At 38.3% G+C, this 19,158-nt stretch overlaps 1 protein-coding gene across 4 annotated transcripts in view; it reads right to left on the bottom strand.

Annotated features, from left to right (window-relative positions):
• Kpna1 (karyopherin subunit alpha 1) overlaps positions 1–19,158 on the bottom strand; it is a 57,567-nt gene that overhangs the window by 33,547 nt on the left and 4,862 nt on the right. For 3 of the 4 annotated variants that reach the window (XM_031363793.1, XM_031363796.1, XM_031363794.1), the window contains exons 2-3: positions 7,390–7,523; positions 2,070–2,177 (exon numbers count right to left, since the gene is read on the bottom strand). In XM_031363793.1, the coding sequence (XP_031219653.1) occupies positions 2,070–2,177; positions 7,390–7,518 (237 nt within the window). In that variant the 5' untranslated portion in view covers positions 7,519–7,523. Of the gene's footprint in view, positions 1–2,069; positions 2,178–7,389; positions 7,524–13,564; positions 13,587–19,158 lie in introns of those variants that run through there. The other variant, XM_031363795.1, reaches the window with a different exon arrangement.

Here is a 19,158-nt window from a genome sequence, read left to right as displayed (position 1 = left end):
GGTTTCTCTGTGTAACCCTGGCTGTCTTGGAATTCAGTTTGTAGACCAGGCTGGTCTCAAACTCAGAGATCTGCCTCCCAAGTGGTAGGGGGTTAAAGACATACACTACCACCACACTCTAAATTTCTATACAAGAAAGTTACAAAAACATGAACCCTTAACTACTATTGTCTTGTAAGTTCAGGCCTTATCCGCTTCAAGATTTATTTATCAGGATATAAAACTCAAATGCCATTTTACCACAGAAAGCACAGTTCTAAAACAATGATATAAAAGAAAAGAGTACAATTCCAGTGAAATGAGGTGTCAGTCATAGATATGAAAGAAATACAAATGTATCATTACCAACTGAAGGGCCAACCTCAACCGTCTACACAAGATGTAATTCTAACTATGGTATCCTGGCACAGGCAAAACTATGGAGAGAATAAAATAATCAGTGGCTCTGTGGGGAAGGGATAAATAGGAGTTTCAAGGCAGGAAAACTGTATGATCCTACTAAGAGAGGACCCAAAAGTAAACAAACCTCAGGCTCCAGGTAAGAAGGTATGTTAACAGCTGCTCATTAACTAATGGACCACTCTCATGACTGGGCTACGGAAGGGAGAAGCTGCACATGTAGGGAGTCAGAATAGTACAAGGAAATCTTATGCTTTTGTTTTGGTTTAGGTTTTTCTTTTTATTTTTTACTATTCTGCTGTGAAGCTAATGCTCTAAAAACTTCACTCTCTCTATTAAAAATTCCTGAAGGAATTATACTCTGTCAAATCTAAAAGGAACCTTCCTTTGTAAACTGGAGGGCTATGTAGTGACATAAAACACAATAGTGTATCATATGCCACCATTTTTCTCTCACACAGAGGTTCTCATAAAGAATAAAGAATAAATGAGTATTAGTGACTACCAGAAGGAGAAGATATTTGGTGACTGAAATGACAAATACTTTAAAAAAAAAAAAAAAAAAAAGACATATACAGGGTTGAGGTGTGGCTCAGTGGCAATGCTATTTGTCTAGCCTGAAAAGGCTGTTAAACCCCCTCTACCACAAAGATATATGTGTGTAAGGTATATTAACAGCTTAAAATAGGGGGCTGAAGAGATGGTTCAGTGGTTAAGAGCACTTGCCGTTCTTGCAGAGTACTTGGGTTCAATTCTTAGCACCAACATGACGGCCACAACCACCTATAACTCTTAAATCCAAAGAATTCCAGCCTCCAGGGGCATCAGGCACACAAATCATCATCATACATGCAGCGAAACTCATATACATAAAATAATAAATATATCTTTAAAATATATAGACTTGCCATGCAGTGGTAGTGCAGGCCTTTAATCCTAGCACTTGGGAGGCAGAGGCAGATGGATCTCTGTGAGTATGAGCCCAGCCTGCTCAACAGAGTAAGTTCTAGGACAGTCAGAGCTATACAGAGAAACCCTGTCTCAAAAAAAAAAAAATACAGAAATAAGAAAAAAGAGAAAACATATATACTAATTGCTCATTATAAAGGGATCTAATGACATTTTCATAAATGCACAGCATATTTTATATAATTAAAATTATTTAATTATAATGCACAGAAACTCAGCAGACTTGAATTTCTGTATGATTTCTGTATCTTCTATGTAACCCCCCAAAAAGTTACACAATCTAGTTTTCCAAATGCATGTTGGTTCAGGGTGCACATGCCATAGATGCAGACTGACTCAGGGTTGATGGAAAGAAAGTGCCAGTCGTCACTGAGCCACCTCACCTGTCTGAACTTCTTTCTATGATGTACTTTCTGTACAGCATACACCCTTCACTGTATACATTACGAAGTACAATGAGATGTTTCAACACACGCTTGATAGTTTTGTTTTATTTTTGAAACAGTATCTATGAGGCCAATGAGGGTCTGAAACTATTCTCCTTCCTCAGATTCCCTAGTCCTGGGATTATAGACAAGACATCACTATGCTCAAATTAACTTAACCTTTCTATTAAAATGAAGCAAAAACAAAAAATAAACCCAATATCTCTTACCTTCATCACAATACCACCAAAGAGTTCTTTTTACTATCATACTTACTGGTGCCATCTCCATGTTATTTATCTGGGCCTCATGAAAGCCACCATCAGACATAATTTCTTCCTCTGTTTCTTCTTCTGCTGTAGCAACATTTCTTCTCTTGAATAACTGTAAAGTGAAAGAATGCTAGTCATATAATTTTAACACAAGAGAATTCAATGCCTTTTTAGTTCTAAAGCTTTGTGCTGCCTTTAGTGTTTTCTGGTGAGGTAGACTTCAGGCTTCTTTCTCCACAATCTTACAACTGAATCAATTAACTACCACACCATGCCAGCACTCAAAAGCATAAAACCTAACCAAGAGAAACCCGATACTGCATGACATAAATGTGATGATGATGCCTATGATGTCAACAACCCACATGGATGAAAACAACTTTGGGTATGTTGAGGCCATTTCCCTCAACACTTGGTAAGAAACCAGCACAAGGCAGACTTAACAGTTCTTCAGAAAAAAATGACAAAGTCACTATTAGAATGATTTAATACTTCATCTTAACAACCTTCAAGGATAGTATACTGAGGTTTCAGGAGTTGCCAATCTTTAGGAATCAATGACAGCAAAGGATGACTACATGAATAGTATCTTTTAAAGCCTCATTAATTTTCTGAGGCAATACTTTATGTTGTCTTCAAAACCTACTACTAAGCTTGTATCACTCATCACAATTTGAACTAGCTACAAATTAATTGTAACAAGTGGCCACCATACTGGACAATCAGCTCAAAAATTTAGAAATTCAGGGAGATAAAGCAGTGTAAGATGTAGCTAGAACCTGAAGCTCTACAGAACACACTTTCAACATTTCTGGTTCAGGTAATATCAACCACCTATGCAACTATGGATAAATGCCTAGGGATAAGTAATTCATAAAATGCTTAGAATGAATGGCCTAGTGGGTCATCAATGGGAGGAGAGGCCCTTGGTCCTGTGAAGGTTCTATGCCCCAGAGTAGGGGAATGCCAGGGCCAGGAAATGGGAGAGGGTGGTTTGGTGAGCAGGGGGAGGGAGGAGGGAACAGGGTTTTTTTTTTTTTTTTCGGAGGGGAAACTGGGAAAGGGGATATCATTTGAAATGTAAGATTACCTCCACAAAAATGCTTAGACTGGTACCTGATACAGCAAATACTCAAGAGTTAACTATTATCCATACATCAAAATATTAAAATTAGTTCACTAATTCAGAGCTTTATAGTCATTTATAACAAAAAATTAACATACTAATTTTCCCTGTATAGTCAATAAAATTTTGCAAATTAAAAACTAATGTGACCTTTATATGTTAAGACATAGAAAACTGACAGAGTGAGGCTTTTTTATACCTGTAACATCAAAACTAAACCCTATTGTGACAGGTGTAATGACACAGAGATAGGCAGGACTTCTCTATGTAGACAATTCTAGTTCAGCCAGGGCTACACAGGCTATGTAGCCAGGGCTTACAAAAAAATAGAGAAAAAGGGAAGGACGGAGGGGAGGTAAAGGGTAAGGGAGGAAATAAATAAAAGTAAGGAAAGAAGATGCAGACTCATAAAGCATTACAAACACTCATTAAGAGAAATCAAGAACATTCTATAAAGTTTGTCATCTGATTTCAAAGATGTGAATTGTTTAATTACACCTACCACAATGAATATTTTTTTTTGTTTTTTTTTTGTTTGTTTGTTTTTTGTTTTTTCGAGACAGGGTTTCTCTGTGAAGCCCTGGCTATCCTGGAACTCACTCTGTAGACCAGGCTGGCCTCGAACCCAGAAATCCATCTGCCTCTGCCTCCCAAGTGCTGGGATTAAAGGCGTGAGCCACCACTGCCTGGCCAATTTTCTTAAAAAAAATACTAACATTTATCATTATAGACTTCAGAATTGGGGGAAATATTTAAAAAGAAAATAAAATACACAAAGAAACGATAGTAGCATTTGGAAACCAGTCTGAAGGAAAACAGTTTCAACATTCTAAGAGAATCTCTGTGTTTGAGGGACTGAGGCAGAAAGACTGACAGGAGTTCAAAGACAGTCTACACAGTGACTACCAGACCGACCAGAGCTATCAGGCAAGATCCTAGTTTCTACATGTCCCCTACTCAAAAATCTACTAAACTACTAACATTAGCAAAAGGAGGGAGTTAATGCTTCTAGAAAAGCCATTCTCACCTTTTGGGGGGGTCACAGGACCCTTTTACAGGGGTCACCTAAGTCCATCATGAAATAACAAATATTTATATTATGATTCATAAAAGTAGCAAAATTGTAATTATGAAATAGCAATAAAATAATTACATGGTTAGGGGTCACCACAACATGAGGAACTGTATTAAAGGGTGGCAGCATTAAGATAGTTGAGTACCACTGCTCTAGAAAACACATAAAGCCAAGCAGTGGTGGTGCACACCTTTAATCCCAGCACTTGGAGGCAAAGGCAGGTGGATTTCTGAGTTCGAGGCCAGCCAGGTCTACAGAGTAAGCTCCAGGAGAGCCAGGGCTACACAGAGAAATCCTGTCTGGAAAAACAAAAAGAGGGCTGGAGAGATGGGTCAGCGGCTAAGACCACTGAGTGCTCTTCCAGAGGTCCTGAGTTCAATTCCTAGTAACCACATGGTAGCTCACAACCCTCTATAAATGGGATCCGATGCCCTCTTCTGGTGTGTCTGAGGACAGCAACAGTGTACTCATATAAATAAAATAAATTAATCTTAAAAAAAAAAAAAAGAATAAAAGCTCCAGGGGAAAAAAGTACATAAAAGAAACTGTAGCTATTTAATTTCATGATGGATACTGCATATACACAGGAATACAACTGTACTAGTAGAAAAAAATACAAAGGATGCAGCCATCAGTAGACATTTTAAACTCACCAATATGTAAAAATTACTCAGAAATTTAACATCCACAAGAGATAAAATCACCTTACTTCAGAAACTGCCCGTTAATTTTCAAGCTTCCCCTACTATGTGTGCCAATCACTTACAAAGTAGGATTGTAAAAAGAAAATGTAACTGCCCAGACAATCATGATCTGTATGTATGTACGATTACCACATACAGAACAGGTTACCTGGACTCATCAGCCAAGCCAACTGACAGGAAACACCAACAGTCCAGTTTTTATCAACCTGTTATTCCAGAAGATATTTCTCATAACTAAAAGTGCCCAGGGCTGGAGAGATGGCTCAGGGGTTAAGAACACTGACTGCTCTTCCGAAGGTCCTGAGTTCAATTCCCAGCAACCAGATGGTGATTCACAACCATCCATGAGATCTGATACCTTCTTCTGGTATGTCTGAAGATAACTACAGTGTACTTACATATAATAATAAATAAATCTTTTTTTAAAAAGTGTCAAACAAGCCTTTATTCTGTATCACTTTGTTTTTTAATGAACTTTATAGCAATATCCAAGGACTGAATCATATCAAGTCAGCAAAAATCTGTAATTCAGTAAACAAAAAGTAGGTTCTTTCTGTACAGGAAAATGTTTAGTTTCAAATGTCTGAAAACTAAACAGAAGTCATTTATACACTCTACCTACACAACAAATATTAATTTCTACTCTACTAGAAGATGGCACTAATAGATGCAACTAACACTTTGTTCTTGGCAGTACTAAATGCTTGCTGCACTTCACTAACTGCTGGCACAAGCCAGCCAGTGACTTTTCCAGATAAGTGACAAAGCAGCTGTGGGATCAACAGTATTCCCGTTTTCCTGATCCTCACTATCTTACAACTAAGCTTGAAGTATTAATTAGTTTTACCAGTTTATCCATACAAAACAGAATTTATGAAGTGACAAAGTTAAAACTTCTTGGGGGTAGGGGTCTTTGATTGGCCTAGAACTCCCTCTCAAGACTAAGCTGGCCACTAACTTAAAAATATCCACCTTCCCCTGATTCCAAGTACTGAGATTAAAGGTATACCAAACTTGGCTCAAAGTTAAGATTTTTTTAAGATTTGTTTATTTTTTTATCTATGAATGCTCTATCTGCATCTACAGAAGTGGGCATCAGATCCCATTATGGATTATGGATAGTTATGAGCCACCATGTGGTTGCTGGGAATTGAACTCAGGATCTTTGGAAGGGCAACCAGTGCCCTTAACCACTGAGCCATCTCTCCAGCTCTCAAAGCTAAGATTTTAAATAAAGCAATATTCCAGAAAATTAAAGCCCTAGCATAATTTCAGATTTTTATACAATAAATATGGTAAACTTCCAACTATAACCACAAATACTTTTAGTCAAAAATATGGTCACAGTTTTCAATTTATATACTATGGATGTTGAGCTCCTGCTTTTAGCAATCAAATAAATGTAAAAAAGTTCTGGAAATTTTATAACAGAACTGAAACATGAATAAGCTATCACAAAAAAAAAAAAAATAAGAATCAGTAAGGTGAAAACCTTTTTGACATTAACACAAGGCTGCAAACAAAACAAAACCAGTTGCTATGCCAAGTTTTGTTTTGAGAGTCTGTAGCCTAGGCTGTCCTCAAACTATCAACAATGTTCTTGTCTAAGCTTCCCAAGTATTTCAACTATAGGGGTGACCTACCACACCAGCTTTGTCCTGAGCATTTTAAAAGTGAGACTAAGTCCTCTATCTTCCTGTCCACTTTCATACTTAAAAATAAATAATTAGCCGGGCAGTGGTGGCACACGCCTTTAATCCCAGCACTTGGGAGGCAGAGGCAGGCAGATTTCTGAGTTCGAGGCCAGCCTGGTCTACAGAGTGAGTTCCAGGACAGCCAGGGCTACACAGAGAAACTCTGCCTCGAAAAACAAAAAATAAATAAATAAATAAAAATAATAATAATAATTAAAGGCGTCCATAAGATGCCTTAATGACACTTACTGGGACTCACATGGCAGACAGAGAATCAACTCCCACAAGTTGTCCTCTGACTTCCACATCCATCCATCCTTGGCTCCACCATGTCTACTCCTACCCTGCCACATAAACATCATACACACACTTTAAATGAATGCAATCTTAATAACAGTAATTACTAATATTCCAAAAGCATTATCCAAAATGTCCTTTTGGATAAAATACACTAAGAAAAGAAAAGGTGTACTACCTGAAATTTTACTTCAAAACATTAGGCATGAGAACTGCACAGAGACATGAAGCAGCCACAGCACACTGATGTTACTCAGGTTTATAAAGTTCACAAACCCTCAAACTTTATCTTCAAACTTCTCAAACATTTGTTAAGGAGAGGCAATGCTCTGTCATGAGACGACGTCAGTAGCACACACAAATCCGAAGTACGCTGCACTTTTAGAGGTAACTAACAGTTGAAAATGGAGGGAGCATCATGGGCTTACCTGTTCTTCTCTTTTCTGCTTCCGTAACTGCAGTCCCTCTTCCTCCCTCCTCCTGCGCATCTCATCAGGATTCAGAGATTTGTTCTTGTAACTTTTCAGGCGAAAGTTCTCTTTTCCTGGTGTGGACATGATTTCTAGAAGAGAGAATACAGATGAATTTTAATAGTTTTATAGTTAAATGAGCTCTACCTTTAACATACATACATAAATACATATATACATGTATATTACTTATACACACACGCACACGTGCACATAGGCTCACTAAAAAGGTTATTTTCAAAATTTTATTTCACTTGTTTATTGGGAGGAATGATACCAACACACTGTATGGAGGCCAATCAGCCTAGCAGATGGAACATGGGTTGCCAGATTTAGTGGCAAGCATCTTACCCCACAGTCTCACAGTCCCATTTTATTTCTAATAGCTTTATTAAAATATTCAACTCAACAGTTCTTACTATGTTAATGGGTATGTACAACCATCACCAGATTGAACTTGAGTATTTTTATCACCTTAGAAAGAAACCTGTTTCAGGCTGGAGAGATGGCTCAGTAGGTGGGAGCACTGACTGCTCTTCCAAAGGTCATGAGTTCAAATCCTAGCAACCACATGGTGGCTCACAACCACCCGTAATGAGATCTGATGCCCTCTTCTGGTGCATCTGAAGACAGCTACAGTGTACTTATTTATAATAATAAATCAATCTTTGGGCCAGAACAAGCAGGGACTGAGTGAGCAGAGTCCTAAAGATTCAATTCCCAGCAGCTACATGAAGCTCACAAACATCTGTACAGCTATAGTGTACATAAATAAATAAACAAATAAATAAATCTTTTAAAAAAAGAAAGAAACCTGTTTCATTTAACTATCATATTTATTTTAGACATGTCATATAACAAAATCATGTGACATGCAATCTTTTGTTGACAGGCTTCATTTAGCCTAAGGCTTTTAAGATTGATTTTCACTTGCAGTGATGGCAATTAAAGGCAGTGGTGGCGCCACCACTAAGCTTGAAGTATTAATTAATTTTACCAGTTTATCCATATAAAACAGAATTTATGAAGTGACAAAGTTAAGACTTCTTGGGGGTACAGGTCTCTAGCTGGCCTAGAACTCCCTCTCAAGACTAAGTTGGCCACCAACTTAAAAATATCCACCTTCCCCTGATTTCTGAGTTCGAGGCCAGCCTGATCTACAGAGTGAGTTCTAGGACAGCCAAGGCTATACAACAGAGAAACCCTGTCTCAAAAAACCAAAAAAAAAAAAAAAAAAGATTGATTTTCACTGTAGCAAATGATCAATATTATACTCTTTCCTATGGCTAACTAATATTCCATTGTATATGTTTACAACAACTATATTCATCTCTCATCAGCTAAGGGACATTTGGATTATTTCTACCTTTGGTTATTATGAATTACACTTCATAAACATTTATAAAGAAGATTTTGTACAGATATATTTTCATTTCTTATGCATATATAATTATGAGTTGTCTTGTAGGTCACAGCAATTCTTTGTTTTAATCCCTTGAAAAAATGCCAACTGCTTTCTGAGGTGGCCTTATCATTTTATATGGCATCACTGAGTTGTAATTTACAACATCCTAGCTAATAGAACTTCTTTAATTTAATTACCCTAATACATACAAAATGGTACCTCATGGTCTGGATTTGTAATCTTCTGATGACTAATGAGGTACTACAGATTTCACAGTTATTATCTAAGTATGTATCTCTCAGATCCTTTATTTTTAAATTGGGTTTCTTTTAATTCTTGAGGTATAAGCGTTTTGTCTGTTTTTTTATACATTATAGATAAAACTCTTAAAATCTTAATTTTAGGCTAGAGAGATGGTTCAGTGGTTAAGAGCAGCTGCCACTCTTGCCAAGGACCTAGGTTTCGTTCCTAGCACCCACGTGGTGACTGGTGTCCACAGCTCCGGCTCCAGTCCATCTGAAGCCCTCTTCTGACTTCCAAGAACCCACATGGTTACACATAGATACATGCAGGCAAAACATTTATACACATAATATAAGGTTTTTACATATTCATTTTAATGAAAGGTCTAATTTATTTCTTTTCTTATTCAAGCTTTAGATGTCATATGTAGAAATCCTTAACCTTATGTTCCTAAGAGTTTCATACAGGTTTTCTCTTATAGTGATCCATTTCAAGTTAATGTTTGCACATAATATGCAGTCAAGGTTGAACTTCGTTCTTTTGCATGCCTATACAATTTTCCATATGATATTTGGTGATCTTTCAATGATCTTGGTTGGCACTTGCTATAGAATGCATGCTAGTGACTGCCCAAAATTTGTATACAAAATCTTAAGTCCCAGTATGAGGTGAAGTCTAGTGTGATCTGGTCATGATAGCAGATCTCTCAGAAATGAGGTTAATTCCTCTGTAAAATACATGACCAGTTGTGCATGGCAGTCGAGAAGCATAGGCAGGTAGATCTGTTTGTTGGAGGAAAGCCAGGACTACAGAAACTCTATCTCAAAAAGATGTGAACAGGGTTTACTTGTCCCTTCTGTCAAGTGAAAAGATAACCATCTATGAACCATGACACAACCTCAGCCTTGTACTTTCTAGCATCCTAGAACCATGAGAAATGAATTTCTGTTGCTTGTGAAGCATAAAGCTGTCTAACAGTATTCTTGCTGGTAACTAGTTTATCATATATATACACATAGTTTAGTTTTATGCCTTTCATTCTATTCAATTACTTTGAATTATCAATGTCTTATGTAAGTTTTAGAACAAGGAAGTAAATGCATTCCTCCTTATGTTCTCTTAAAAGACTGCTTTGGCCATTACAGATGTCTTGTACTTCCAAATCAATTTTCAGAACCAGTCTGTCAAGTTCTACAAATCAGCTCAGATTCTAACAGAACTGTATGAGTGTACAGATCAACTTGAAGAGTATTGCCACCAAAACAAGCTAAACATTTCAGTTTATTAAGCAAGTTAATTTTCTATTTATAAGTTTTTTTTCCTAATGGTACTTTTTTTGTTTTTTTAAATAATTTTTAAAGATTTATTTATTTATTTATTTATTATAAATGAGTACATAGAAGAGAGTGTCAGATTTCATTATGGGTGGTTGCTGGGATTTAAACTCACGACCTTTAGAAGAGCAGTCAGTGCTCTTACCCGCTGAGCCATCTCACCAGCCCCTAATGGTAATTTTTTAAATCTTTATTTCAATGTGTGAGTATGTGCCTATTTGTATTTAGGTGCACCAAGTACATGCCTGGTACCTCTTGGGACACCAGAAGGAGGGGGTTGGATGCCCTGGAACTCAAGTTCCAGACAATTGTGAGCTACTATGTAAGTGCTGGGAAGCAAACCCAGGTCTTCTGCACTGCTGAGCCATCTCTCCAGCTCCTTTCTATACACCATTCTGAGTATAAATTTTAATTTCTTTTGCTAAGCACATTCCTAAGTATTTTTCATTTTTTTGTCCTAGTGAATCAAATTTTATTTTAGGTTTCCCATCACGTGTCTATAGAAATATATACTTATTCTACTGGGGTTTTGTCTGGTTGGATTGTTTGTCTGCTGGTCTGTTTTTGAGTCAGTGCTTGAGGTAGCCCAAGTTGGCCTCAAACTCCACCTCCTAAGGACTGGGATTCTAGGCATGGATCACCATACCCATTTTCAAATGATTCTTACATATTAACCTAAAAGATTCTTCAACATTGCTACGCTATTGGTGTTAACAGTATTTCAGTGGACATACAAGACCATTTCCTGCAGAGCTCACTTCACACTTACTAATCTTGATTACCTTTTGTCTTAACTTTTCTGGTTAAAGCTATCAATAAAAAGCTGAACATAAATAGGAAACAGACATTCAAGAAAGGCAGCCATTAAGCATGACATTACCCAAGAAAGTATTTCTTTAAAAGTTGTTTTTTTAACTTATATGTATGTGTGTTATTGTGTTTGTGTGAGTGTATGTTAAGGTACTTGAGTACCCACAAAGTCAAGGGAATCAAAACCCCAAGAGACAGAGTTACAAGCGGTTTTGAGTACTAGGAACTAAACTAAGATCCTCTGAATGTGCAGGAAGAGCTCTTATGTTTTTAGTGTGAGCTTAGCCTTTAACAGGGAGCCGTGTCTTCCCCGGAAGTGCTCTCACTAGCCCACTGCTTCCCATCGTGTGCTCTAGGTGCTGAGAAGCTCCTTGCTATTCCTACATCAGTGTGTCTACTGCTGAAGGAATCTGGATTTTGTCAAGTGCTTTTTCTATGTCTACTGAGATGTACTTTTTGGTTTTATTTTAATAATAATAATATATTACACTAACATGTTTTAGACTTTAAACCAATCTTGTATCTCTAGGAAAGAAAATCCCACTTGACTATGATGTGTTAAGTCTTTTTCATGGTTGCACTCCATTTGTCCTCTGTTGAAAATTGCGTTCAAGTTAAGATATTGGCCTGTACTTTTCTTATGAATATCTTATCTGGCTTTGCTATAAGAGTTTAGTATGGTCTTTATAAAATGAAAGACTTTGTAAAGATTTTATACTGAGTCTTCAGATGTCTGGTAGAATTAGGAATGAAGCCAGCAGGCCTAAGTTTTTTTGTGAGCAGCTTGTTCTATCAATCCACACCTTTTATGCTTTCATCTAAGTCTTTATTGTGATACAACTGTTCATCATATTTTTATAATTCCTTTCATTGTAATGGCAGCTAGCCAGTAATGTCCCCAACTCTGCTTCACTTCTGTATACAGTAACCCTCCCCTTTCCTATGGTTTTGCTTTGCCAAGTTTCAGACACCATAATCAACCACAATCTAAATCTAGAAAATTCCAGAAATAAGTAATTCGTAAGTTTTACACTGTTCATTGTTCTCATTGTTGTTGAAATCTCATACCATCTCACTCCATATTGTTAGATGAGTAAATCATTGCTTTGTCCAGTATACCCATGCTATATCCACTACCTACTAGTCATTTTGGTCATCATTTGGTCATACATTTAGGTCACTGTATCAACTGTTTGGTATACTGCAATGCTTCTATGTATGGGTTCAATATCACCCAGTTTCAAATACCCATTGAAGGAAAAAGCATGTCTCCCCAAAAGGCAAGAGAGGAATACTGTACTTGATTTACACTGTTTCCTCACTGACCCACTACCTAAGTGTTCTTTCCACTACTAAAGTCTAGTAATGAAGTATCCTCACTCTCACAAATGTTTCAGTTATCCTTTCATTTACATCATACACACACACACACACACACACACACACACACACACACACACCCCTACCTCTTTACTATAGGCCTAGTAAGACCTTGTCATTGTTGAGGGGTTGGGGGGAGGACCACAGCTAGGGAGATGACTCAGTGATTAAGAGTGCATTCAGGGCTGGTGAGATGGCTCAGTGGTTAAGAGCACCGACTGCTCTTCCAGAGGTCATGAGTTCAAATCCCAGCAAACACATGGTGGTTCACAACCATCCGTAATGAAAAACAAAAACAAACAAGCAAAAAAACCCCAAACAACAACAAAAAAGAATGAAAAAAAAAAAAAAAAAAAAAAAAAAGAGTGCATCCTATTCTTACAGAGGATCCCAGAACCCATGTCAGATGGATCACAACCACATGTAACTCCAGCTCCAGGCTATCTGACATCCCTGGCCACCACTGCAGGCATCTACACAGACAGACAGAGAGACTCAAGCCCAGCCCCAAAGGAGGTCAGACACAGTAGCACAAGCTACTACCCCAGAACTTGGGAGGCAAGAAGATCAAGATTTCAAGGTCACCCTCAGTACATAGCAAGTTCAATATCAGACTGTGCTACATAAAAGTGCCTGTTCCAAAACAAAATTTTTCCAATTAAATTTCTAAAACCTAAAAATATTTTCACCCTGGGCATGCCTTTAATCCCAGCACTTGGGAGGCAGAGGCAGGCGGATTCCTGAATTTGAGGCTAGCCTGGTCTACAGAGTGAGCTCCAGGACAGCCAGGACTACACAGAGAAACCCTGTCTCAAAGAAGAAAAAAAAAAATCACAAAAATTAATTTTCCTAAAGAAAAAAGTTGACTTTTGCTGAGGAGAGACCCCTTAAAAACCCTAAAGACAAAAAAGTCAGAACTTGTTTGTGGGCAGTAATAAAGGCTGTACAATTTGGCACATACCTTTAATCCCAACACTCAAACTGCAAAGGCAGGTAGATCTCTGGCCAGACTGGTCTACAGAGTAAGCACCAGTACAGCCTGGTCTATACAGAGAAATTCTATCTTCGGAAACAAACAAAAAGCATACCTAGGAAAAAAAACAAAAAACATACCTATAATGCCTTCGCCACTCTGAATTTGTCATAGATGCTTTTGCCTCAATTCATTTAATAACAGCTCTCCTCTCTGCCAATCTATATCCAACTCTCACTGACTAAAGATGCTATTTTTATTATATTCAAACATATATTCCCAGCATGCTAAGTAAGCCTATCCATCCTGTAAACCTGAAACATATTCTAAATGGGCTCAACGTTTAATAGCTGCAAAACCAATAATGGGACACCACAAAATATATTTTTTAATACATACTGATGTTTTATCTGCATATATGTCTGTATAACACATGCCTGCTTGGAGCTCACAGAGAAAAGAGGGCACTGAATCCCCTGGGACTGCAGTTATAGATAGTTGTGAGCCATCATGTAGGTGCTGGGAATTGAATCCTCATGCTCTGCAAGAACAGCCAGTGCTTTTAACTGCTGAGCCATCTCTCTAGCCTCCAAATACAAACACTCTTAAATACATTATAAGAAATGACATACCATCTTATTAGAAAATGTGACTTTAACATGGTAAACTAAAACTACAAGGAAGCATTACTCAGGCAGTGGTGGGACACGTCTTAAATCCCAGCACTTGGGAGGCAGAGGCAGGTGGATTTCTGAGTTCGAGGCCAGCCTGGTCTACAGAGTGAGTTCCAGGACAGCCAGGGCTACACAGAGAAACCCTGTCTTGAAAAAAGGAAAAAAAGAAAAAGAAAAAGAAAAACAAACAAAAAGATGTAATAAACATTTTTTTTAAAAAAGCATTACTACAAAATCAGAAAGATTTGAGTTATGTCTAAACCCTAACCATGAGGTATATAAAGACTTCTAAAGAGTTGTAGGTTCCTAATAACACTGAGTGTATTCTAAGTTCCTGTCAATCCTCTGCTCCCCCAAATGGTTTTACTGCCCAAGAAAAGAACTATGAAGCTGAACACCTGCAAATGCAGAACAAACAAGATGATTAATACTATCCACCAATCAGGAAGCTTCACAAGATCTTCCAGGTACCTCTGAAGATAGAGAAGCTAAAAACTATGCTGCCAGTTGAAAAACCACTGAAATAGCCAAATTGTTTCACCTGTTCTCTGAAGATAGTCAAGTAACCCTTCTAACCCCTTCAGGTGCTCAGAGTAAAGAAACTAAACTAGAAAGTGCAAAACAGTGCTTCAGTGTAAGCTGAATCAAAAAGCCACACCCAGGAAGCTTCGAATTTGGTTTTGGCACTACACTCTAAAGTGAAGAGATGGAAAGTCTCAGTAGAAAAATACAAGAATGGAAATATATTAGAAATAAAGGAACAAAAGAAATCGCTAGCACACACACACACATAAACTATAATCAATATTCTCAAAAAGGGACTAGAGAGTTTGCCCAGTGGTTAAGAGCACTTGCTGCTCTTACTGAGGACCTGACTGGTTCCCAGCACTCACGTCAGACAGTTCACAACTTCTAACTCCAGTTCCAGGAGTTCCAACATCCTCTTCCGGCCTCTGAGGGCATTCATACACATCATACATACACACAAATTGTCTTTTTAAATCTTAAAAATACCAAAAGCAAAATTAACAGAAAGATGACATACATCTTTTCTCAAGTTTAAAATCAACAGATCATTAAAATACAATTTTCTCATTTCTTTTTTGGTTTGTTTGTTTGTTTTTGTTTTTTTGTTTTTCCAGACAGGGTTTCTCTGTATAGCCCTGGCTGTCCTGGAACTCACTCTGTAGAACAGGCTGGTCTCAAACTCAGAAATCTGCCTGCCTCTGCCTCCCAAGTGCTGGGATTAAAGATGTGCACCACCACCGCCCGGTCAACGGCCTCATCTCTGAATGGAGCTACATGCCTGCAATCCCATTCACTGGGAGCAGGGGAAGGCAAAATCAATCCCTAGTTTTACTGCCCAAGTCTAGGCTAAATAATGTCTCAACAATAAATCTTACATCCACAAGGAACTTCAGCAAATCAGAAGGCCAACAAGGAACAGCCAAAAAAACAAAAAACACAATTTAAAAACAAAGCTAAATGGATCAAAAATCTGCTCGAATTCATCAGCTGTACGGCACTTTCTTAATTAGTGATCAGCCCATTGTGGGTGAGGGTCACCCCTGGGCTGTTTGTCCTGTGTTCTGTAAGAAAGTAGGCTGAGCAAGCCAGGAGGATCAAGCCAGTAAGCAGCACCCCTGCATGGCCTCTGCATCATCAATCAGTTCCTGTCTCCAGGTTCCAGCCATTCATGAGTTCCTGTCCTTCCTTCATGTGATATGGACATGTAAGCTAAATAAACATTGTTTTCCGTTTGGTCATGGTGTTTCATCACTGCAATATTAACCCTAACTAGGACAAATGGCAAGTGCTCTTAATGTCTTTGTCATCTCTCCAGTGCCAATTGCAGTGTTTTTTACTAAACATATAAAATCATCTGCTTTTATAAAAAAACATAAGAATTAATTTTAGAAAACAATGACTTGTAGTATTGTCCTATAGTTCATCCTCAGCAGATTTTAAGACAATGTATCTTTGCACTGTACTAGAAGGCTTGATTTTTAAATTTGCTATGTAAGTTAAAAAGAAAAATTCTTCATCTTGAATTTTGGCTTGGTAGGATCAGGACAGAATTTCCAAGCACTTCTGAAAAAAAAATGGTAGCATAATGCTACCATTCTGTACTAGGTATTTACAATGAATAATAGTCTCAGCACTATTTTTTTATTAGATTGTTTTCTTTACTTACATGTCATATGATATCTCCTTTCTGGAGGTTTTCCCTCCAAAAAAGAAAAAGGAAAGAAAAGAAAAATAAAAAACAAAATGAAACCCCTGTTCCATCCCCCTGCTCACCAACCGACCCTCTCCTGCTTCCTGGCCCTGGCATTCCCCTACACTGGGGCACAGAACCACAGAACCTTTACAGGGCCAAGGGCCTCTCCTCCCACTGATGACTTGATGACCAATTTGGCCATCCTCTGCTACATATACTGCTGGAGCCATTAGTCCCCACCATGTGTACTCTTTGGTTGGTGGTTTAGTCCCTGAGGGCTCTGAGGGTACTAGGTAGTTCATATTGTTGTTCGTCCTAAGGGGCTGCAAACCCTTCAGCTCCTTGGGTCCTTTCTCTAGCTCCTTCATTGGGGACCCTGTACTCAGTCCAATGGATGGCTGTGATAGTCTCAGCACTATTAATTATAAGATCAAAATATCAATCAACTCTGAAAAATGCTGAAGGTGTTCTACACCTTACAACAAACATTCAGCCAAGATTTAATACTTCATATAAAAATAAACACACACCAGGCAGTGGTGGCTCACGTCTTTAATCCCAGCACTAGAGAGGCAGAGGCAGGCGGATTCTGAGTTCGAGACCAGCCCGGTCTATAGAGTGAGTTCCAGGACAGCCAGGGCTACTCAGAGAAATCCTGTCTCAAAAAAACAAAATAAATAAATAAACAAACAAACACACAACAGATTCATATAAATTTGCTTTAATCATTTAATAAATGGTAAAAGTACATTTATATCAAAGAATTATTTTAAATTTCTGAGCCAAGTGATGGTGGCGCATGCCTTTAATCCCAGCACTTGGGAGGCAGAGGCAGCCGGATTTCTGAGTTTGAGGCCAGCCTGGTCTACAGAGTGAGTATCAGGACAGCCAGGGCTACACAGAGAAACCCTGTCTCAAAAAACCAAAAATAATAATAATTATTATTATTATTATTACTATTTTTTTTCTGGGGGCTAGAAAGATGGCTCAGCTGTTAAAAGCACTGAGTGCTCTTCCAGAGGTCCTGAGTTCAATTCTAAGCAACCACAAGATGGCCCACAACCTAATGCGATCTGATGCCCTCTTCTGGGACATCTGAAGACAGCTACAGTGTACTCATATACATAAAATAAATAAATCTTTAGAAAAAATAAATAATTTCTTTGTGATTTATCATCAGAAAATGCTTGATCTGCCTTCCTATTCGTATTATAACTACATACTTTGGCTGCATAAACATAAGAGCACTGACTGCTCTTCTGAAGGTCCTGAGTTCAGATCCCAGCAACCACATGGTGGCTCACAACCAACCGTAATAGGATCTGACGCCCTCTTCTGGTGTGTCTGAAGACAGCTACAGCGTATTACGCTGGAGCAATCGGGGCCTGAGCAAGCAAAGGTCCTGAGTTCAATTCCCAGCAGCCACATGATAGCTCACAGCCATCTGTACAGCTACAATGTACTCATACACATAAAATAAATAAACCTTTAAAAAAAAAGAAAAGAAAAAAGTAGGGAGGAAGGGGCTGATGAAAACATAACTCAGTTCCTGTCCACTATGTTGAGGTTCCAACATTAAAGAAAAAAATTCATGCTGTGGTGGCGCACGCCTTTTATCCCAGCACTTGGGAGGCACAGACAGGTGGATTTCTGAGTTGGAGGCCAGCCTGGCCTACAGAGTGAGTTCCAGGACAGATAAACCCTGTCTCAAGAAAAAAAAATTTTTTTTCAGGTGCTGGAAAGATAACACAGGGATTTGGAACACTGACTGCTCTTCCAGAGGACCTGGGTTCAATTCCCAGCATCCACATCAGGAGGCTCACAACTTTCTGTAACTCTAGTTCCAGGGGATGTAGCTCCCTCTTCTAGCCTCTAGGGGCACCAGGCAGTGCACAGACATGCACATAGACAAAACACCCATACACATAAAAATAAAATTGAAAAGACACTGGAGAGATGGCCAGTGGTTAAGGGCACTTGACTGCTATTCTAAAGATCCTGAGTTCAATTCCTAGCAACCATATGGTGGCTCACAACTATATGTGATCTGATGCCCCCTTCTGGTGGACATGAAGCCAGAGCACTCATATACTCATACATAAAATATGAATGATTTTAAAAAAACAAAAAATTGAAAAAACAAAAATAAAACACTGTTCTAAAAAAAAACATTAAAAAAAGAAGAGGAAAGAAAGTAATTCATAGTGGTACATAGCTTTAATCCCAACCCTGGGAAGAGAATATAAGAAGTTCAAGGTTAACTATCTCATATCCCAGCACTTGGGAGGCAGAGGCAGGTGGATTTCTGAGTTCAAGGCCAGCCTGGTCTACAGAGTGAATTCCAGGATAGCCAGGGCTATACCGAGAAACCCTGTCTGAAAAAACCATAAAAATAATAATAATAATAATAATAATAATAATAATAATAATAATAGCAACAACAATGATGAAACCCTGTCTGGAAAAACCATAATAATAATAAGAAGAAGAAGAACAACAACAACAACTCAAAACAATGAAACAAACAAACAATTCAGAGCCTGGCATGGTTACAGACACCTTTAGTACCAGCACTCAGGAGACAGAGGCAGGCAAGATCTCTGAGTTGGAGGCCAACCTGGTCTACAAAATGAGTCCCAGGACAGCCAGGGATACACCTGTCTCAGAAAAAAAAGAGGAGGTGGGGG

The sequence above is a fragment of the Mastomys coucha genome, unplaced genomic scaffold (assembly GCF_008632895.1).
Source record: "Mastomys coucha isolate ucsf_1 unplaced genomic scaffold, UCSF_Mcou_1 pScaffold12, whole genome shotgun sequence".
NCBI lineage: Eukaryota > Metazoa > Chordata > Mammalia > Rodentia > Muridae > Mastomys > Mastomys coucha.
Note: the sequence above shows the minus strand (reverse complement) of the source record. Positions and strands in the feature narration are given on the sequence as shown.